The sequence below is a fragment of the Hemiscyllium ocellatum genome, chromosome 35 (assembly GCF_020745735.1).
Source record: "Hemiscyllium ocellatum isolate sHemOce1 chromosome 35, sHemOce1.pat.X.cur, whole genome shotgun sequence".
NCBI classification, from domain to species: domain Eukaryota; kingdom Metazoa; phylum Chordata; class Chondrichthyes; order Orectolobiformes; family Hemiscylliidae; genus Hemiscyllium; species Hemiscyllium ocellatum.
In genome coordinates this window covers 38,710,541-38,734,064 of record NC_083435.1, presented here as the reverse complement: position 1 = coordinate 38,734,064, position 23,524 = coordinate 38,710,541, and the positions used below count along the sequence as shown (strand labels likewise).

General features: G+C 45.2%; 1 protein-coding gene across 1 annotated transcript in view; it reads right to left on the bottom strand.

The window, feature by feature from the left end:
- LOC132832381 (H-2 class II histocompatibility antigen, A-U alpha chain-like) overlaps positions 1–18,603 on the bottom strand; it is a 68,787-nt gene extending 50,184 nt beyond the window's left edge. Inside the window, exons 1-2 of the mRNA XM_060850331.1 lie at positions 18,435–18,603; positions 2,902–3,150 (exon numbers count right to left, since the gene is read on the bottom strand). Of these exons, the coding sequence (XP_060706314.1) occupies positions 2,902–3,150; positions 18,435–18,501 (316 nt within the window). The 5' untranslated portion in view covers positions 18,502–18,603. The remainder of the gene's footprint in view (positions 1–2,901; positions 3,151–18,434) is intronic.
- Positions 18,604–23,524: the final 4,921 nt, after the last annotated feature.

Below are 23,524 nucleotides of genomic sequence, written 5' to 3'. Positions count from 1 at the left end.
TCCAATTAAGACCTCATGCCTGACGGGATATTGTCTGGCTGGTGGTAACACCTCCTTTTATACTGATAACACTTTACGTTATCTCAGGGCAGTGATTTGAAAGAAATTCTAGAATTTGCATATTAATCAATCAAAACTTACATCTCCAACCTAACTGACTGAAGATTTAAGAGTCAGCTTAGATGTGCTCAATTTGTTGGCATGAGATGTGTGACCCCTTGCCCTTTTCCTTATAAATTCTGTGTCTAAGGTTTTCCTCTTTCACTAACACATGATGAAGGAGTAGTGCTCTGAAAGTTTTGTTTTCAAATAAACATGTTGGACGATAGCCTAGTATCATGTGATTTTTGACCCAGTGAAAAAATGAAATAGATATCTGCACACGGGTTACGACCTTACTGAAGAGGAAACAAAGTGTGCTTGGCACTGAGTTTCTGAACACAAGCACGAAAAGTTGCAAAGTATCTTCTGAGCTGCAGACCTGTACATTGTTCAATGTGGAATTAAACACTAATGTAGAGGATATGAATAAGATCATAGAAATAGCTACAAGTCAGGAAATAGGAGGAGGGAGGAACTCAGGAAAATCACATTCAGCAGGAAAGTGGATTTGAGCATGTTGTGAAGCTAAGAATGACAAATGCCTGAGTCCTAATGGATTTGTAGTTGATGAAACAATTCTAATTTTCAAAAATTTCCCAGATTTTGAGCAAGTTCCTTTGGATTGGATGATAGCAATTGTAACTCCTTTATTCATGAAAAGGATGGAAACAGAAATCAGGAAACTGCAGGTTTGTTAACTTAACATCTCACTTACGGAAATTTTCAGAGTTATTATAAAACATATTATAACAGGGTACTTGGATAAGTGGAGATATATCCCATGATTTATTCTGACCACCAGATCCCATTCAGCTCCAGAGTTTACACTAACCACCAGACATTTGCTCCAATCTAGATCCAAGCCCCATGGTTTGTTCTTTGCACAAGATCTCACTCCCCTCCAGACCTAAGGAGAAAGTGAGGACTGCAGATGCTAGAGATCAGAGTTGAGAGTGGAGTGCTGGAAAAGCACAGCAGGTCAGGTAGCATCCGAGGAGAGGGAGAATCAACATTTCGGGCATAAGCCCTTCATCAGGAATGAGGCTTGTGGGCCAAGGGTGCTGAGAGATAAATGGAAGGGGGGGGAGTGGTTTGGGGGGAGGTAGCTGGGAAAGCGATAGATGGATCAAGGTGAGGGAGAAGGATCTAGGTGCACTTCAACTCCCCCTCCCACTCCATCAAGGATATGCAAGTCCTGGGCCTCCTCCACCGCCAAACCGTTACCACCTGATGCCTGGAGGAGGAATGCCTCATATTCCACCTTGGAACCCTGCAACCACACGGGATTTCAACAGCTTCTTCATTTCCCCCCTCCACATTATCACAGTCTCAAGCCTCCAACTCGGCACCGCCCTCCGGACCCGTCCATCACTCCCCCCTCTGACCTATCACCTTCTCATTATACACTTTTCATTGCACTGCTGTATTTCTGAACTTGGATATACGTGACAATAAAATCTAAAATATAAATCGCATCTTTTGTGGGCGGCACGGTGGCACAGTGGTTAGCACTGCTGCCTCACAGCGCCTGTAGACCCGGGTTCAATTCCCGACTCAGGCGACTGACTGTGTGGAGTTTGCACGTTCTCCCCGTGTCTGCGTGGGTTTCCTCCGGGTGCTCCGGTTTCCTCCCACAGTCACAAAGATGTGCGGGTCAGGTGAATTGGCCATGCTAAATTGCCCGTAGTGTTAGGCAAGGGGTAAATGTAGGGGAATGGGTGGGTTGCGCTTCGGCGGGTCGGTGTGGACTTGTTGGGCCGAAGGGCCTGTTTCCACACTGTAAGTCTAATCTAATCTAATCTAATCTTATGTGTGGTTCTCATGTGGCTGAGTAGCTTGGAGCTGGAATCAAGTGAGTTAGAGAGAGTAGGAGAATTATAGAGAGTTAACTGTTTTCCTGTAGCTAGACCCTCATTCCAAGTAAGAAATAATAGTTCATATTTAGACCAGAAACCTGGTTTGTGCTTTCTTTCATCTTTGGTCTGAAACCGAACTAAAGCTGGGGACTGTGCATACTTGAAAAATTACTTTAACATTTGGTATGACTCTGGAATTAATTTATGGTATGCTATTTGGGCGGCACGGTGGCACAGTGGTTAGCACTGCTGCCTCACAGCGCCTGAGACCCGGGTTCAATTCCCGACTCAGGCAACCGACTGTGTGGAGTTTGCACATTCTCCCTGTGTCTGCGTGGGTTTCCTCCGGGTGCTCCGGTTTCCTCCCACAGTCCAAAGATGTGCAGATCAGGTGTATTGGCCATGCTAAATTGCCCGTAGTGTTAGGTAAGGGGTAAATGTAGGGGCATGGGTGGGTTTCGCTTCGGCGGGTCGGTGTGGACTTGTTGGGCTGAAGGGCCTGTTTCCACACTGTAAGTAATCTAATCTAATCTAATCCCTAGTGAGTTGTAACAACTCTGACCTCCAGACCATCCTCCCTGGTTTACTCCGACCAGACCCTGCTCCGGTCCAGATTGTAACTCCATGGTTTACTGTGACCAGAGTAAAAAATGAGGTCTGCAGATGCTGGAGATCACAGCCGAAAATGTGTTGCTGGTTAAAGCACAGCAGGTCAGGCAGCATCTTCCTGAAGAAGGGCTTATGCTCGAATCGTCGAATTTCCTATTCCTGAGATGCTGCTTGACCTGCTGTGCTTTAACCAGCAACACATTTTTTACTGTGACCAGACTCCAGATTCACCTTTTACTCCAGCTCCATGTTTTACTCAGCCCGGACCCCGCTCCAGTCGATATTCCAGTTCCAGGTTTTACTTTATGTGTGAGACATTGAAACTGTTTCTTACATTTCGGTTCCGGGGAGCCGCGGGACAGGTTCTTCCAAACATTTAAATTGTGTTTCACGATGGCTATTTGAGCTGAGATCCTCGCCTCTCCTCCCTGTATGTAGTGAGGGTCAAACTCGGGGATCCGGGCCACCTCCTTCTTCAGGTTGAAATCCATGTAGAAAAGTTCATCTCCGTCCACCTCCACATCAAACTGTTTGTCGGGGCTGCTCTCCTGAGCGAAGAAGACCGCGAGCTGTTCATGTTGGTCTGTGTGTGAGAGAGAGAGAGGATCAGACAGGTCCCACACTGAGAGAGTGACCCCGGGAGAAAACATCATTCAACAAGATCACCAATAAACACACATCAAACCCAGATAAAACTCCAGGAGGGAATGTTCCGGAAACATCCAGACTGACCTGGGATGTGTTATATCTCCACCTGTACCAATATCTCTGTGAACATGGTTACTATCGGAGTTACTGTGGTTCATGTGGGGGGAGAACATTATCCCCTCCAAATCAGGCAGGGACAACACACAGTGCCCTTAAATACTGAACCAAAAACAGAAAAGGCTGGGGAAACCCAGGAGGTCTGGCAGCATCTATGGAGAAAGAGACAGAGTTAACGTTTCTGGTCCAGTGACCCTTCTGCAGAACACCTGAAGCTTTAAATGCTATTGGAATGAGCATTTGAAGGGAGTAACACAGCCAGGAGCAGCAGAAAGGGCTTGGGCCTTTCTGTGCCCTAATGCAGTTCAGAGTAAACATCGGGGTAAGTATTACTCTTTGAAATACTTTATTTTGTTGAATACAATCAAGCGGTTTTTAATCTTATTAAGAATAAAAAAAACATATTAGACATAAATAGCTGGATTCAAATTAACCTCTTGAACAGTATAAAAAGTGTAGGACATTCTCAAGAGGGATATTAGGAAAGCTATGAGGATAGCCTTGACACATAAGATTAAGAGAAAATGAGGAATGTAGATGCTGGAGAGATGGAGTCAAAAAGTGTGGTGCTGGAAAAGCACAGCCAGTCAGGCAGCATCCAAGGAGCAGCAGAATTGACATTTCAGGCATAAGCCTTTCATCAGGAATGTGGGTGGGAAGAGGGCTGAGAGATGAATGGGAGGATGGGACTGGGGGGTAGGTAGCTGGGAAGGCAATAGGTAGTTGCAGGTGGGGGGTGATGGTGATAGGGTGGAGTGGATAAGTGGGATGGAAAATGGACAGGTACGACAGGTTTTGAGGGTGGTGCCAAGTTGGAGTGTTGGATCTGGGATAAGGTAGGGGGAGGGGAAATGAGGAAACTCTGGGATGGGCATTGGCGATTGTGGGACCCTCTATACAGTTACACCTGGGGCAGGGCTCTTGTTCCTACACTGGAGTGGTTGCAGCCTCTGTGTTCCCTGTACCTCCAAGGGCTTCATCGCCCTTTTCTCATTTGACCAAAATGTTCGGGGTGCAATGTTCCGTTCACCCTGAAGTGAGCACTGGGACATGTGCAGCGCTGCATCAAACATGTAGAGGAAGGCAGTGTTCTTCCTGAAGAGTGAGTGGGTGGTGCACCTCTCCTGAAGAGGGGGCTTACTGTCAGTGGCACGTTCCTGCCTGTCAACCCTCTGGAAGTAGTTGTTCAGAGGGTCATTTTATCAAACGTTCCACCCACTTTACCATCTGAGCTGCTTCTCTCCCACATCCACCAGCTTGGGGAGGTGAGCTCTGGTGTGATGATGCTGTTGCTGTGTCTGAAGGAGGCCACCTGAGACATTTACTCCTGACGGGTTTTTGTCTGTTGGCCCAGGGAGAGGTCTTGGAAGGTGTGTTTACAGTAGAGTAGTATTAGGGTGAGGCTTACTTGGGTGTTCATGGAGGGTATGCAGTGTCACTGTGAGGAAGTCCAGGAATAAAACCAAGCATTTGGGGCTGGTCTCCCAGGAAGATTCCCTGAGTGACCCTGAAACTTCTGGGACTCAGTATGGTGTGACTTCCCTTCTGTAGGATAGCGACCCCCAGGCCTGTCGAGAAATTGTGCATTTTGGAGCCTGGCCTGAGGCAGATATGACTCAAAGTGGTAGAGAATTTCACTGGTCCATATACAACTGGACTCTGTCTCGGTTAAAACTGCTTTAAAAACTCCTGGAGTTTCCCGATGGGGATGAGGGAGACCTGAGGCCCATCGATGATAAACATGAGTGAACGGGCAGTGCCCCCCAGTTTCCCCAGTCCCTCCCTTATCCTAAAACTTGTGAAAGAAAACAGAGGGAGGATGGTCGAGTTGGGTGGGGTAGCAGCGGGACAGTGGAGAGTTGGCAGTGTCTCTTGTTCCCCACCCTCTTGGAAAAGGCACCATTCCTTAGGGTTAGAGGGACAGGGGAGTCCGGTACTAACAGCACCTCCCCACGGGTGAGGGAGTAGTTTCCCCTAGAAAGCCCCCTCCCTCCTCACCAGGGGAGGAGGACATGAACGCCCCCAACCCCCACCTATTGTTCATTGCAACCAGATCAGGCCTCTCAAGGGTGAGGTGGGCATGGCAGCTGAAGTCTTGAAGACGCTACAGGAACTGGAGGCCCTTGAGGTTTCCCGTGTGCCTACTGGGGACTGAAGTGGAGATTGTTACCCTGAGGTTATCCTAGATTGTAGTGATGAAAGATCAGGCCTCCTTACTCTCTCTTAGGCCTTTATTTTAGGCTCCTCTGCCCTTACTGCAGACCTTTATCCAGACACAGAGCCAGGAGTGGAGCAGGTTTCCAAACTGATGCCACCCAGGGGACCTGACATTTTAATCAACGTTTTAGTTGAGCCTGGTGTCATCCAGGACTTCGAGGGCTCTGCAAGGGATCCTGCTGTTGCTGACCCTATAGATGGGGTCAAGGCAGGGGTATGTCCAACTGGTGACTCCCCTTCCCCCCCCCTTCGCCCCGCACCCACTATGGGGGGGTTAGGGGTAAGTGGTCAGAGGCAACAATCTGGCGGAGCAGTGGGTGTTGGTTGGGAGCACTGCTGAGTTAGACAGAGCGGAGGGAGACGTGGTGCTCGTAGACAAGGTCTCCCTCATCCCCATCGGGGAACTCGGAATTTTTAAAGCAATTTTAACTGAGACAGAGTCCAGTTGTATATGGACCAGTGGAATTCTCTTACTGCTTCCAGTCATATCTGCCTGGCAGCTATTGGCAGGCCCTGGAATGGACAAGAACATAAAGAGGCTGTGCCCAGGGATTCCTTATCAGCATTCTCAGAGTGGAAGGGAAAAAGAGCCCCTTCCCCCCGCTCAGTAAGTTAGGTTTCATTGTTTTAACTGGTGATGGTGGTGGTACACACTGCAGCCATTAAGCCTCAATGTCAATGGCAGCAGAAAGGCCAGGCACAGATTTGGTATGCTGTTGCTCCTTGGGGAATGGGAGTATGCAGTGAGCCTCCTGCAAGAAACCCCATACCGTGTCTGGAGATCAAGCAGTTCCTGGAGTGGCAGAGGAAGGGTCTTACTGAGTCACCTGGCCTCCAGTTCTGGCGGGGATGGCTACCTTGTTGATCCCTTTCTTTCAGGTGGAGATTGAAGGTCAAGGGACGTGTACCAGGCCTGTGTGTTCCAGCTTATGCTTCATTTCAGAGACATGTGAATGTATGTGTGCCTTGTATAGGACCTGACTATACTACATGCTTCTTCGAGGAACTGTCTAATCTTCTTAGCTCCATCGATGAGGGCAAATTCATCCTCCTTGGGAGAATTTTCAGTTGTACCCTGAGCAGCAGGGCTGTGGTGGTACCTAGAAGAGCTCAGCATCGGTGGGGAAGCTGAGGGATTTGGTTAAAACCTTTGACTTTGTGAATGTCTAACAAGCTCTCCATCTCGACTCCATCACCTTCACCGTCATGAGGCCTGGAGTCAGAGCCTCCAGAATTGACCGCCTGTACATTTCGCGGGCGTACGCCTCCTGCTTTCCGCTGGCCTCCACGCAGCAGTTGCCGTACACGGCCCATTACCTGGTGTGGGCGGAGGTCCTACCATTTGGCACCCACCTCGGGTCCACATACTGGCACTTTAACAACCTGCTGCTGGAGGACGAGCACTTCCGGGACTTGTTTTGTCGGTTCTGGGCCGGCTGGAGAAGGAAACGGGAAAACTCCCCCTCCCAGAGCCTATGGTAGAAATCCAGGATTGAGGAGTTGGGGAAGGAGGTGTTCAACCTGGAGTCATGTCTCGGTCAGCCCGATGTGGACCCACCCTGCAGGGGGTGTACAAAGAGAAGTAGGCCACGCTCCAGGACTTGCAGTTTGTTGGGTCCTGGGGCACGTATGCGAGATTACGGACCAATTCCTTCAGGATCTCCACTACAGCTCCCCCACTTGCACGGAGTCCTTCAGTAGATGCTGCCGATGAGAAATCCCTCGTCTGGAATCCAGAGGGCAGCAGAACCCAAGAGAGGGACTGTTACATGGCTCCCTTCTCTCCAGATCCATCCGGTGAGGAAGCTGTCAAAGTCCTGTCGCAGCTGCAAATGTGTTGCTGGTCAAAGCACAGCAGGCCAGGCAGCATCTCAGGAATAGAGAATTCGACGTTTCGAGCATAAGCCCTTCCTGATGAAGGGCTTATGCTCGAAACGTCGAATTCTCTATTCCTGAGATGCTGCCTGGCCTGCTGTGCTTTGACCAGCAACACATTTGCAGCTGTGATCTCCAGCATCTGCAGACCTCATTTTTTACTCAAAGTCCTGTCGCAGGTCAGCCCTGAGGGTGCTGAGAGGCCTGACTCCTTCTAAGGCTAGAGGAGCTGACCAGTGCCCTCAACTGTCTTTCCAGGGGCAAGACACTGGGACTGGACAGGCTGACCATGGAGTTCTGGAATGTTCTTGGAGGGTGACTGTGTGCAGATCTTGGAGGAATGTATCGCAATCGGAGAGATGCCCCTTTCTTGGAGCAGGGCCGTCATCACTCTGTTGCCTAAGAAGGGGGGCCTCCGTTTGTTAAAGAACTGTTGGGAATTCCCATTGGTACCGTGCTGGGCCACATGATCCACCCAGACCAGTCCTCACTGTCCCGGGCCAGAGCATCCACAACAATATCCACCTGGTGCAGGACATGATCCATTATTCTCAAAGGGCTGGTGAATCAAGCACATTCTTCTCCCTTGATCAAGAAAAGACATTCGACAGAGTGGATCACGAGGACCTGCTAAGGACTCTGTGAGCTGTTGGATTCAGGATCCTAGTGCCTAGTGAAAGTCAACAGATCTCTGATGGTGTCCCTCCCCTTTGGGAGAGGTGTACGTCAAGACTGCCCCCAGCTCGGCCAGCTGTATTTTCTGCACTTATGCCTTTACATTGACCCTCCTCTTAGGTTTTGCACCCTGATGAGGTAATCTTCCATCAGTTGTGCAGTCTCTATTACAATATGCAGTTCGTGTTCATGGAGAGGTTGCAGTCTTGGGTCTTTCTCCTGGAATTGCCTGACTTCCATCTTGTAGGACTTATACACTTAATGGTAAGGTCCTAGGAAGTGTTGCTGAACAAAGAGACCTTGGAGTGCAGGTTCATAGCTCCTTAAATGTGGAGTCGCAGGTAGATAGGATAGTGAAGAAGGCGTTTGGTATGCTTTCCTTTATTGGTCAGAGTATTGAGTACAGGAATTGGGAGGTCATGTTGAGGCTGTACAGGACATTGGTTAGGCCACTGTTGGAATATCGCATGCAATTCTGATCTCCTTCCTATCGGAAAGATGTTGTGAAACGTGAAAAGGTTCAGAAAAGATTTACAAGGATGTTGCCAGGGTTGGAGCATCTGAACTGCAGGGAGAGGCTGAACAGACTGGGGCTGTTTTCCCTGGAATGTCGGAGGCTGAGGGGTGACCTTATAGAGGTTTACAAAATTATGAGGGGCATGGATTGGGTAAATAGACAAAGTCTTTTCCCTGGGGTCGGGGAGTCCAGAACTAGAGGGCATAGGTTTAGGGTGAGAGGGGAAAGATATAAAAGAGACCTCGGGGCAACCTTTCCACGCAGAGGGTGGTGCGTGTATAGAATGAGCTGCCAGAGGAAGTGGTGGAGGCTGGTACAATTGCAACATTTAAAAGGCATCTGGATGGGTATATGAATAGGAAGGGTTTGGAGGGATATGGGCCAGGTGCTGGCAGGTGGGACTAGATTGGGTTGGGATATCTGGTTGGCATGGACAGGTTGGACCGAAGATATTGTACATCTCTATGACTCTGTGGAACTGATTGCAGTCTGGGACACGGTCAGCTCATGCCTGAACTCTCCCGCTATGACAACAGCTGACCTCATCAGGTTCCTCCTCGATGGAGGAGAGAGCTGGGGATGCAGGGTTGACCAGGGTCCGGGATGGCTGGGTGACAGAAAAGCAGGCTGAATGCTGACCCCCACCCCCCCGGACAGCAATATCAATCTGCGCAGCAGACCCTTCCTCGTGGTGTGCTGCCTCACAAACTGAGCCACCTCAGATATAATCTCCTGATGTCTTTTTGCACAGCATCATTTGTACGGGTTGATGCTCCACACTCTCTGATGCTGTGTTCTCACCCATCACCCAGACACACCTTAACACTTTGCCCCCCAACAGCAGAGATCCCCTGTTTAGGGCCCTCTTACGTCAGGGATTTGGGGTGGAGAGTGCGACATGTGGTGGTCCTGTGAAACTGATGACTGAGTACGTTTACCAGGTGCCAGACCATGTTCACCTTCTGGTGCCTGCAGGAGATGGTGTTTCACATTTATGTTGAGTGTGTTTGTCTGCAGCCCCTTATTGGTTCTTTGAGGGGGCTGCTGTTGAAACTTTGGCTACATTTCAGCCCCACACTCCTCCTGATCCTTGGGCACCCGGTGCAGGGAAGCGTGGACAAGTCTACAAACCTTTTTGTAGCTTTTTTGTTTAAAAGAGTGAAGGGTTGTTTCTCAGACCGGAGCTGTGTCCCCAGTGGTGTTCCATAGGGATCTTGCTGGGTCCACTTTTGTCATTTATACAAATGAGAATATAGATGGCGTGGTTTGTAACTTTGCGAATGACTCCAAAATTAGTGGTATAGTGAATAAGGAAGAAGGTTCCCTAAGATTACAAAGAGATCTTGATCAATTGGGTCAATGGGCTGAAATTTGGATAAATATGAGGTATTACATTTTGATAAAACAAACAAAGGCAAGAATTATACAATTAAAAGTAGGGTCTTGGGTAGCCATGACTTGGAGATGCCGGTGTTGGACAGGTGTGGACAAAGTTTTAAAAAAATCACACAACACCAGGTTGCAGTCCAACAGGTTTAATTGGAAGCACTAGCTTTCAGAGTGCTGCTCTGACATCATTCATCGTATAATTGTGATGAACCTGATGAAGGAGTGGTGCTCCGAAAGCCAGTGCTTCCAAATAAACCTGTTGGACTATAACCTGGTGTTATGTGATTGTTAACCTTAGTCTTGGGTAGAGTTGTAGAACAGAGACCTAGGGGTTTAGGTACATTAATTTTTTTGAAGTTTGCATCAAATGTTGACAGAATGCTTAAGAAGGCATTTAGCACACTTGCCTACATCACTCAGATGTAGGCATGAGTAAGGTGAATGGCAGGGGTATTTTCCCTTGGTTGGATGCTTTCAAGAATTGGAGGCATTTTTTAAGGTGAGAGGAGAAAGATTTAAATGTATTGGTTCATCTGCGGAATGAACTTCCAGAGGAGGTGGTGGATGTGGATATCATTACAACATTTCAAAGGCATTTAGGTAAATACATGAATAAGAAATGTTTGGAAGGATATGTGCCAAACGCAGGCATGTGGGCCTAGTTTAATTTGGGATTATGGTCAGCATGGACTGGTTGGACCATGCTGTATGACTCTACAATTAGCCAAGATAGACACATTAAACAATATATTTATAACCTACAATGATTTTCCTTTAATATAATGGAAGACAGGCAAAATGAAGCAATATCCCACAGAAGATGAACCAGTGTAAGATCTGAAATCCTGCCTCATCCATGGCACTATGTGAATGGTGGTGGATAATTAAATAATTCACTGAACAAATTCAATGATGTTATCATCACACAATCAATATCCATTCACCAGAAACTGAACTTGACTAACCACTTAAATACTTTGGGTATGAAAGCAAGTCAGCCACTGGGAATTCTGTGGCAAGTAATTCACCTCTTGACTTCCCAAAGCCTGTCAAGGAAACATAGAAAATCCTGAGAAAATGTAGGCCATTCAGCCCTTTGACCCTGCTCCCCCATTCAGCCCTTTGACCCTGCTCCACCATTCAATGCACTCATGCCAATCATCATTCTCAGTAATTTGTTCCCACTTTTTCTCTCTATACCATTTGATACTTTAGCCCTACAAACTAACTCTAACTCTATAAAAACATTCAGTGTTTTGGCCTGAACTGCCGTCAGTGGCAGCAAGTTCCACAGGCTCACCACTCTCTGTGAAGGAATTTCATTGTCTTATAGAATCCCTACACAGTGGAAGCGGGCCATTTGGCCCATTGAGATCACATCGACCCTTTGAAGAGCATCACACCCAATTTCTATAACCCTGCATTTTCCATGGCCAATCCATCTAACCTGCACTTCTTTGAACTGTGAGGGGAAACCGGAGCACCCAGAGAAAACCCATGCAGATACAGGGAGAAAGTGCAAACTCCCCACAGACAGTCTGTGGAGGCAGGAATTGAACCCAGGTCCCTGGCACTGTGAGGCAGCAGTGTTAACCACTGAGCTACCATGCCACCCCAGCAAAATAAGTATTTCTCCTTATTTCAGTCCTAAATGGTTTATTCCATAACTTTGAACTGTGACGCCTGGTCCTGGCTTCCCGAGTCACCTGGAACACCCTTCCTGTGTTTACCATGTCTGTTAGTGTTTTATAGGTTTCTATGAGATCCCTCCGATCCTCATTCTTCTAAAACCCAATGATACAGTTGTAACCAATCCAGTCTCTATTCATATTGTCAGTCCTTATCGTCCAGGAATAAGTTTGGCAAACCATTGTGTATGCCTTCCATTGTCAGAATATCCTTCCTCCAGTAAGGAATGCGAAACTATTCACAATATTCCAGGTATAGTCTCATCAAATCCCTGTACAATTGCTGAAAATGTGTTGCTGGTCAAAGCACAGCAGGTCAGGCAGCATCCAAGGAACAGGAAATTCGACGTTTCGGGCCAGAGCCTCATCAGGGCTCTGGCCCGAAACGTCGAATTTCCTGTTCCTTGGATGCTGCCTGACCTGCTGTGCTTTGACCAGCAACACATTTTCAGCTCTGATCTCCAGCATCTGCAGACCTCACTTTTTACCTGTACAATTGCAGCAAGATATTGGACTCGATTCCTCTCACTATGAATGCCAACGCACTATTTGTCGTCTTCACCACTTGCTGCACCGAAACACTTAGTTTCAGCAATATGAGCACAAGGACACCCCAGTCTCTTAGTTTCTACCCCCTTTCCATATTTGTCACCATTCAGATGATCATCTGTCGTCTTGCATTTGCTATCACAGTGGATAACTTCTCATTAATCCACATTAAACTTCACATGCCATGCATTTGCTAATCACGCAACTTGTTCATATCACACTGAAGCATCTCTGCATCTCCTCATAGTCCACACTTCCATTCAGCTTTGTATCATTTGCAAACCTGGAAATGGACATTTAGTTCCTTCGTCTAAATCATGAAAATATATTGTGAATAGGTGGAGTCCAAGCACTTAACCCTGCTGATCACTGGCTGCCACTCTGAAATGACTCTGTATTCCTACCCATTGTTTCTTATTTATCAAACAATTCTCTTTCCATGTCACTCACATCTGCAGATCAATTCGACTAGTTACATCCTTTGAAGAATTCCAGTAGTCATAAAATCATAGAGAGCTACAGCACAGAAAGAGGCCCTTAGGCCCAACAATTCTGTACCAATTGAAAACAACGATCAAAAATTCTAAACCCACCCCCCCCTTGGCCCTGTGTGCCTTGGCACCGTGCTTCTAAATACTTTTCAAAGTTAGAGGATTTCTGTCTCTACCATCCTTTCATACTATTCCCACCACCCTCCGAGTGCAAACCTTTATCCTCATCTCTCCATAGATTGATCATGTGTGATTTCCCTTTCCTACATCTCTGACTCGGTCCAATCCTATCACTTTCTTATTAAATCTTTGATAATTGACTCCATCATTTTCACAACTATCAATGTCAGGCTAACTAAGTCTCTAATTCCCTTTCTTTTTCTCTGCCTCCCTTTTTGAATAATTAGCAACCCTCTAATCCATAGGATTTGTTCCAGAGTCTACAAAATTTTGAAAGATGACCACCATTGAATCCAGTCTTTCCAGGGCCATTATGGAAAATGTTGTGGAGTATAGATGATCAGGCCATGAGGATTCATCAACCTTTAATTATAAGATTTCCCAACACCATTTCTTCACTAATACTGATTTCTTTAGTTCCTCCCTGTCACAAGACCCTATGTACCCAACATTTTTGAGACATTATTGGTGTCCTTCTTTGTAAAGATGGAATCAAAATATGTATTTAATTAGTTTGTCATCTCTTTGTTCTCCATTATAACTTCCCTATTTGTGACTGTAAGTTACTTATATTTGTTGTCGTCATTTTTTTTTCTCTTCATGCACTTATAAAAGCTTTTACAGTTAGTTCTGTAAGTTCTCTGCAAGCTTATTCTCGTACTGTGTTTTTCCTCTACTTTATTTGGTCAATTTGTACATCCCTTCCTTGGATCTAATACTATCTGTAATTTCCCTTGCTAGTCATGGCCAGGCCATCTTCCCATTTTGTACCAGACAGGAAAGAACAATTGTTGCAGTTCATCAATGCACTCTTTAATTGTTTCCCATTTTCTACCCTCTATCATCCCTTTGGGTATGGTTCCATAACTTACTGTAGCCATCTCGTACCTCATATCATCTTAGTTTCCTTTATTTAGATTCAGGACCCTCATCTTAGAATTGACGCTGTCACTGTCCATCCTAATGAAGAATTATGGTCACTCTTCATAAGGGGCCTCGCACAGCCAGATTGCTAATGATCCCTTTTATTTTCACCAACTACAAGCTAGGAAGGAATACTCTCCACCCTGCCTGGATGAATGTCACCTCACCAACACTCAAAGTTTGACACCATCCAGGATAAAGCAGCCCACTTGATCAACACTCTATCCACTACCTTCAACATTCACCCCTTTACACAGGCAAATATGAGGCCAGAACTGCATGGGAGATTGTTGGTGAATGAGTGTGTCTGAGCTGCTCACAATGCCACCCTTCCCCCACATATCCCCTCTCCCCTTCCCACCCATCCATCTCCTTTCCTGCTCATCCATTTGCCATCCCCTTTTCCCTCATCTTCCCTTGCCCCTCTCAACCTATCCCATTTCTCATCAACCGCACCATCCTACGTAAATCCTTTCTTCTTCCCCTTCCTATGCTGGTCCTTGAAGAATGAGAAACTTTTATGTTCTTTTCACTGTTTGTTTGTTTGTTATTTATAAAACCTTGCTTAAGAAATTCTACTTGATTGATAAATATTGGTTGTTTTTGCCTTGTTAAGTTGATCGCAAATGGGGATTCCATTATTATGAAATAAAAATTCAAAACGAAGAGTGTTTATATCTCAACACCCCTAAAACCGTGCACGAGGAACAAGTGACTTTGAACCAACAGATCCCAAATCTCTGCACAACTGGGAGTTTTCCTTGCGCTTGGTTCTGTTGCAGGCTAGTATATTATAATTAGTGAATAACTCTGTTATCACTTCCAGGAAGGTGGAATTACAATTAGATGGGTGTTGATTTGTTTCCATCCATCATGTTCCTATATTTTTCAGGCCATTGTTAACTTTGAAGCAGAAGATTGTAAAGAAACTGATAAGCAAGTAAGAGGTGTGTGTGGAAACAGGGTTGATTGAGAGTGCAGAGGTAGAGTCATTGTTGTGGAGGATGTATGGATAGGATAAGAATGTTGAAATGAATGCACTGGGTATCAGGAAGCCAGTGAAGATTGATGGGAAAAGCATGAGAGGAGAGTGTGAGTTAATCAGGGATAGCATACAAGCAGCACAGTTTTGGATGAAATACAGACAGTGAAGAGTGGATTTTACTGTAATCAGGTTTGCAGATGTAGAAGGCCTGAGTAAATAGGTATTGAGGCTGAGGTTGAACAGAGATGGGTACTTTGATGAAACTAGAATTAGGTTGAGTTTGGGTATCAGCTCAGCGTCAATGATAAAAGCATCAAACTGTTACTTTATAAGCACTATTACACAATTAAGTTTTCAGTGAGAATTAAACTATTGCTCATAATACTGCAACTTTGACATAGTTTGACTTTACAAGTCGATATTTGTTGATATGACTGGCATTAACCTAGAGAGTTTTATTATTAATTCCAAGTCAAAAAATATTTTTTTCTCGTGGAGACAGGACCTGGCTATTCGATTTCTGTTCAGTATTGTATCGTTGTAGTCAATAAAAATTACCATCATCCATCCTTGCACTGTAAGATGTTACAGGATGTACAGCTAGGACAGATATTAAGGTCAATAAATGAAGGCCAGTCAAATTTCAAAAGCAATTCCTGCTTGAAATATGCTAACCAATCCTCTTGTCTCCAACAGATCTGGCATATAAAATATACACTGTGCGGCTACTATGTACTGGATTCTTCACTGTCAGTGTGAAACATTTACAGCTCAGATTTAACTTAATGGCAGCAACATAACAAACAAATTCAACCTCTTCTATGCCAAGTATCTTGTCACCTGTGGGCAGAGCTAATGGCTGGAGAGATGTTGAACAGTTTTTAGGAGCTATGTCAAGGCTCCCAACACCAAACTGTCTCTGAATCTGATTCACTTGTCTCATCACTTCCTGTCCCTTTCTCTCAAAGGTCTTTATCTTCCAAAATCCAAACTTTAGATTTAGATGTATCACAATAAGGAAAGACACTGACTAACTGAGGAATGTGAATCTGTGTAATTCTTTATTGCAGAGGGCTGTTGAGGCAATCAGTGTATTCAAGGCTGAGTTAGATTTTTGATCAGCAAAGGAATTCAGGGTAATGGGGAAATACAGGAAAGAGGAATTGAGGATTATCAGATCAGCCACAATCTCATTGAATGACAGAGCAGACTCAATGGGTTGAATGGCCCCTGCTTCTATGTCTAATTGTCTTACGGTGTCCCATACTGTTACCTCTGGGGTTGCTGTTGTGAGTGGGATAAATGCATTTAAAGGAAAGCTACTTAAGTATGAGAGAGAATAAATATATGAGAGAGAATGGGATAGAAGTAGAGAAGGAAGGATGAAATGAACTCAAGTAGAACATGACTCATTTGGCTGAATGATGGATTCTGTGTGGTATATGGTACCCTGTTGTGTGATTTATTCCTCTTATTTATGTGCTCTTCTTTGTCAACATCACCCTAAAATACTGCATTAAATTTCCACATGTAAACTGACAACCTGCAGCTTAATCTCACCAACACCTCTTTGCCATCCTACCACCATCTCTGATTTGTCACGTTGCCTGTTCGATGTCCAGAACTGGAAATCCAGAAATTTTCTTTAATTAAGTATTAGGAAAATCAAAGCCATTATTTTCAGTCTGTGATGTAAATATAATTTTCTGACTACTGACTCCATTCCCATTCCTGACCACACACTGAGACTTGTGTCTTACATAAGCCAGAGCTGATCTTCCAAACCTATGCCTTCTCCATCACTGAGACTGCCCACTTCTATCTCTGGAACTTCTCCTGCTTCAGCTTCTTCACCTCACATTCCACCTTTAAAATCTGAACTTTTCCAAAAGTCTGCTGCCTGGATCTAAACTCACATGAAATTCGGTTTACCTGAGCTTGTTGATCTGCATTGATTCATCTGGCAATGCTTCAAGTTTAAACTTCTCATCCTTGTATTCAATTTAATTCATGGCTTCATTATTCCCTATTTTTGTAACCTCCTCCAGCTTAACAATCCCCCCACAACTCTGCATCCCTCCACCATTGGTGGAAATCACCTTTAAAATCAATTCTTTCATCAAGCAGGTCACCCCTTATAGCAATTCCTTCTCGGAAACAAATTTTACTCTGATTATATTTAGTGAAATATCTTTGGGTCATCGTGCCATGTAAAAGGCACTATTTAAATGCAAGTTGTAGTACAGTCTAAATTACAAACAGTGAATGGTATGGTTCATATCTGATGTAACTCATGTTCTTCCCAAAGGTAGGATCTTAGCTCATTGTCTTTTGATGCTTTACCTGAAGGTATTTTGTTGGCTGTTTCTGTCTGTAGTGGTTTGTGATTACCTTCCACTCAAAGGGGAAGGATGACAAGATAAGACTTTGATTTACAACAGCCAAAACACAAATAAGCCAATGCTTTTGGCATTATTGAAGGTGGCACAGTGGCTCAGTGGTTAGCACTGCTGCCTCACAGTGCCAGGGACCTGGGTTCGATTCCAGTCTCGAGCGACTGTGGAGTTTGCACATTCTCCCAGTTTGCACATGCATGGGTTTCCTCCAGGTGCTCCCACTGTCCAAAGATGTGCAGGCTAGGTGAGTTGGCCATGCTAAATAAAAATCCTGGAACTGGATTTTCAGCTTCAATGTGGGAATCGGGAGGTGGATCATTTCCCAGCATCATGATCCTGCCTCTACCCCGACAGTGGATTTTCAACAGAGGGAGCTAGGGCAGGAATGGAGTCAGGCTGGAACAGCAACACTGAAGGGGGATGGTTTAAGCAGAACTGGGTCAAATGGGCTAATACAGATCTGCCTCGGTGTCATCTTCATGTTGTAAGAAATCCAAGCTCTCCACTGAAGGAAATATTACAGTGGGAACTCTGTATTCTGAGCACGGTAGCTCAGTGGTTATTGCTCCTGCTTCACAGTGCTAGGGACCAGGGTTTGATACCAACCTGAGGTGGCTGTCTGTATAGAGTTTACACATTCTCCCCGTGTCTGCTTGGGTTTTCTTCCACAGTCCAAAGATGTGCAGGTCAGGTGAATTGGCCATGCTAAATTGCCGGTAGTGTTATGTGCAGGGGCAAACATAGAGTATTAGGGTGAGGGAATGAATTTGGGTGGATTACTCTTGGAGGGTTGGTGTGGACTTGTTGGGCCGAAGGGCCTGTTTCCACATTGTAGGGATTCTATGATTATTGTGAACCATAGGCTTGCTGTTTATCCAACTGAAGTAACCAAGCCCTACAGCACAAATACCTAGGCAGTAAACAATATAATGCAGCCACATTTTTATACACTTACAAGTTTTTATTAACAAGAACTCATTTGTTGTTATTGTGTATCTTATACCACTTTTGGAACTCATAACCAATTAATTGCCCCAGTTGAAAGAGATGCTATTACCACACTGAAACCAACACAATCATTTTATCCCCAGTTAATAACCAATACTTGAGTGTAATTAAGCACCCAGTTAATAAACAATTAATGACACTATACCGAGCCCAGTCATGTCATATATTAATATCATATATCATTACATTTTACAGTTTTATAACTCACATTTCACAGCCAAGGTTCCTTGAAGTAAAACCAGTATTAATATAGTAATGTAACATCCAGCTTCCATTCTGCTTGCGGATGTAACCAGATTTCACCCTCTGGAGAGCTCTTAGTCTGTTGTGAGTGTGCTTCTCTCTCTCTCTCTCTCTGTGCGAAGTTCAGTTTCTGTCTGACTGTAGTGAGCATTACTTGGTAATTGACAGATGTTGTATTATTTATAAACCAATCACCAATCGAGATCTCCTCCATCAGCTGTTTCCAGGTGAAATTCAAACCTGTTCTGTATTTCTCTGACTGAGCCTTGCGTTATGTTAATTTGAGAAAGAATTGCAGTGAGATGGATATATGCTCTGAATAGATATTTTTGGATTATTTGTAGGAAAGATATTATTAAACTGCAAAGAGTGCAGAAGAAATTTACAAGGATGTTTCCACGACTCAATGATTGAGTTATAGGGAGAGGTTGGACAAGCTGGGACTTTCCTCTTTAGAGTGTAGGAGACTGAGGAAGGATCTTATAGAAATGTGTGCGATCATGAGAGACATGGATAGGGTGAATGCACTCTGTCTTTTTCCCAGGGTTGGGGAATCAAGGACTAGAGGGCATCAGTTTAAAGTTAGATAGAGGGGAATGAATAAAAGGGAACCTGAGGGGCACATTTTTTACACAGAGGGTGGTACACAGATGGAATGAGCTGCCAGCAGACGTGGTTTAGGTGGGTACATTAACAACATTTAAAAGGCACTTGGACAAATACATGGATAAGAAAGGATTAGAAAGATATGGATCAAGTGTAGGGAAATGGGGTTAGTGCAAGTGGAATATTGGTCAGTATGGACCAGTTTGGGCTAAAGGGCCTGTCTCCATGTTGTAGGACTAAACAGTTTCTGTTTTACTCTGTTTCTAATGTCTCCTGCTGTCCTCCATTTCTATTTCATATTCCAAGCTGAAACCCTTGCATTTACTTTATTTGATTCAATCAAAGTGTCTCTATAGAGAGAAATATGATTTCCAATGTTTCATTGGGCTTTACCTCTGAAAGTTCAGGATATTGAGAAATTGGAAACTAAAACCTAACTCTGCCGTTTTTGCTGTCTTCTTCTCCTTTCCCATCTTTTATAGATGCAGAGAAAATAAAGTTAAACAAAGGGTTAGAGGTCAGTCACTGAAGTTAATCATAATCTCACAATGTTTGAAAAGTTAGAGTTCACAGTTTGGGACTATATTGCTTTTAGGTACTCAGGTAGACAAAAGTGAGGACTGCAGGTGCTGGAGATCAGAGTCAAGATTAGAGTGGTGCAGCATCCGAGGAGCAGGAAAACCGGAAAACCGATGTTTCGGGTACCTGCTGTGCTTTTCCAGCACCACTCTAATCTTCACTCTGCTTTTGGTTAGTGCCTCTGCCGTCAGCATTACCCAATCTTCTCAAATTAGTCCAAGCCTCAAGACAAGGGTGAGGACACAGGTCTTGTTCACTCCTTCATCCTGATCATAAATTCTGGTTGGTTTGACACTGTTTACTGTCAGACTCCCCTCACCTTCTGAACACAGGGTATTCAGATGCAATGATCAGATCCTGTATAGTCCCAGGGCAGGAACAGAATGTGTATCAGATTGATTTAGTTTCATGCATTATTACACATTGCCTGTTTGTACAGTATCTGAAAACCATATCTGTGTCTCAGTGAATGATAAGAGTGACCGCGATGATGCCAGTATTTCAATATAATGTGTTTTGCTGCAGCTTGTGAGTGGGAAATGCTGGTTGTTCCTCCATGTGTCACAAAGTGAAAGTTCTCCGACTAGCTGGTATTATTTGAAAATGTCTCTAATTGCTGTGTCAATGGTTGAGATTAATCCATAAACCAATCTGATCACAGCCTGACTGACCATCAGCTGTCTTTGGGTCATGTGCTGAATGCTTAAAAATGTGTTGCTGGAAAAGCACAGCAGGTCAGGCAGCTCAAAGGAACAGGAGAATCAACGTTTTGGGCATAAGCCCTTCTTCAGGTATCTTCAGCAGAATGTTCAGTTAAACTTCAGCCTCAGTCACACACCCTGCCTTTACAATGTCTCCCCCTGCAGGAGTCATAGAGATGTACAGCACAGAAACAGACCCTTGAGTCCAACTTGTTAATGTCGACCTGATATCCCAACCCGATTTAGATTACTTACAGTGTGGAAACAGGCCCTTCGGCCCAACAAGTCCACACCGACCTGAAACCCACCCATACCCCTAGCCCTACATTTACCCCTTACCTAACACTACGGGCAATTTAGCATGGCCAATTCACCTGACCTGCACATCTTTGGATTGTGGGAGGAAACTGGAGCACCCGGAGGAAACCCACACAGACACGGGGAGAACGTGCAAACTCCACACAGTCAGTCGCCTGAGGCGGGAATTGAACCCGGGTCTCTGGCGCTGTGAGGCAGCAGTGCTAACCACTGTGTCGCCGTGCCGCCCACAATCTAGTCCCATTTACCAACATTTGGCCCATATCTCTCCAAACCCTTCCTATTCATATACCCATTCAGATGCCTTGTAAATGTTGTAATTGTACCAGCCTCCACCACATCCTCTGGCAGCTCATTCCATACATGTACCACCCTCTGTGTGGAAAATGTTGCCCCGTAGGCCCCTGTTAAATCTTTCGCCTCTCACCCTAAACCTATGCCCTCTAGTTCTCGATTTCCCCCCACCCTATCAACCCTGGGATGAGTCCTTGTCTATTTATCATATCCATGCCCCTTATAATTTTATAAACCACTATAAGGTCACCCCTCAGCCTTCGACGCTCCAGGGAAAACAACCCCAGCCTGTTCAGCCTCTCTAGCTCAAATCCTCCTACCCTAGCAACATTCTTGTAAATGTTTTCTGAGAATTAATTTCTACCATTAACCCAGGAGCAAACATCAGGGGAGATTAGTCTACATCAGGGGTGGAGTTATAAGTCCCCAGATGGGACAAACTGGGTCAAACATGGTGGCTCGGGCACCACCTAGAACTCACTCACTGTCCCATTTCTGGTACTGGTTATCCACATCAAAGTGATCTGAGGGAGTTGATTAGCTCAGTTTTTTTAAAATTCATTTACAGATGAGGGCACTGCTGGTCAGACCAGCATTTATTTATCTATCATAATTGCCCTCAGAGGGCAGTTAAAAGTCAACTATATTGGCTATGGGTCTGGAATCATGTGTAGGCCAGACCAGGTAAGGATGGTTGTTCCCTTCCCTGAATAAGATGGGTTTCTCAAACAATTGACAATAGTTTCATGGTCATCGTTAGATTCTTAATTCTAGATTTTTATGGAATTCAAAATCTACCATTTGCCATGATGGGATTTGAACCTCTGTCCCCAGAACTTTACCTGTGTCTCTAGATAGCTGTTTTTTGATACAGAGAATACCAACAGCGTGGGTTCAATTCCAGCACAGGTTAAGGTTACCATGAAGGTCTCTCCTTCTCTCACCTCATTTTAAACCACCACCAATTGTCTCTCTCTGTCTCTTGTGAGATAGCAGCCAATGGTCTGGTAAGACTATGGTGACTTTATTGACAAGGCAAGGGATTCCAGCAGCTCACAAACAACCTAAGGCCTGTTGGATGACCTGCTAAATTGACAGCTGAAGCAGGTATCATTCTGTTACTATGACAACAATGTGCAGTCTCTAACTACAACAACAAAGCATCATCAGGAATGGGATGGCAGACAATTTATCAGACCATTATTTGGCAGGAAGGTTCCGGAATGCATCAAGTGCATGAGCAAACCATTGCTGTAAAGTGAGCTGGGAAGGTATGGGAGTTACGTAGGGGGAAGGGAGAAGAGGTGGGGGGGGGGTGGCGATCTCCATGAGAACTCAGACGCCACTTAAATATCTGCCACCAAAGAGGCACCCGACTTGCAAATTGTCCCCCTAAGACAGAAGCTGAAGCACTGACTAAGGGTGCTACACCCTCCACATGCAGGGCATTAAGGCAATGCCACAGAAGTGCCATACATTGCGAGGAACTCTAGCCCCAGGGGCCAAGGTCTAGGTAAAATGGCAGGAGTATTCTGTGCACCTGGCCCACCACAGAATAGGCTCATTTCCCTGGAGATGTCTGAGCCGCCTTAATGATGAATTAGCACCGAGAAACACCTTAGCAACAGGCTCTCCCAAGTATGCATTCACCGTCACCGTGGCCCATGAAGTCTTCAACTCAAGTTCATCTGAGGGTTCTTTTGCTGAGCTGTGTGGGACATCCCAGTCGTTGTAGCATCCATGTAGTTACAGATGTCCTCTTCACAAGTGTCTCTGACTGGATCAGCCTTTTAAAAGATACAGCTTCATAACAGTACAGGACAATGGATTTTGCATCAGTAGCTGGCTTCCCAAGGGGCCAGGGCTTTATAGACTGAACCCAGGAACCCTGAAGAACTCAGCAGGTATGTTCATTAACAGGAGAGTCTACTATCAGTGCTCAGCTGGAGTATGACCATTACCAGAGTTTCCTACAGGATTAGGCATCCTTGCCATGCAGCTCCCTTTACACGGAGTCCAGGCTGACTCTGCACTTTCAGCTGACCCCTCTGTTGGATAGTGGGACTCCAGATGCCTCCAAACATTCCTGTGAGGATTCCAAACTGAGTCCCAAGGCATTACAGCAAGAGTAACCTGGACACCAGGACACTGTTTGAACAGACTGTACACCAGAGGCCTACTCAGGGAGATTTTGATGCCTTGATCACACTCTGGTGCACCAATGCAATATTCATCATCTTGAGTATCCAGATTGGTTGATATGTGCTGCATGCTACACAACACTGCACAGCAGCAGAGTGTTCTGCTGAATGAGATGGTCAACAAAGGAGACCCTGTATCCTTGGAGGATGAAATGGTGCATAATTAGGAAGAAGGGCAGGGACTCAGATGCAGAGGATTCTGATGTTCAGGGTGGATTGCGACATCATGATGCTGGGGATGTGAAGGTGGATCCAGGCTGGCTTGCTGCGACCTGCTGCGTGTTCACAAAATAGAAAGCAGGTGAATGCAGACACTAGCTGGATCAGCAGACCATCAGTATTCTGTTTTCTCAGGC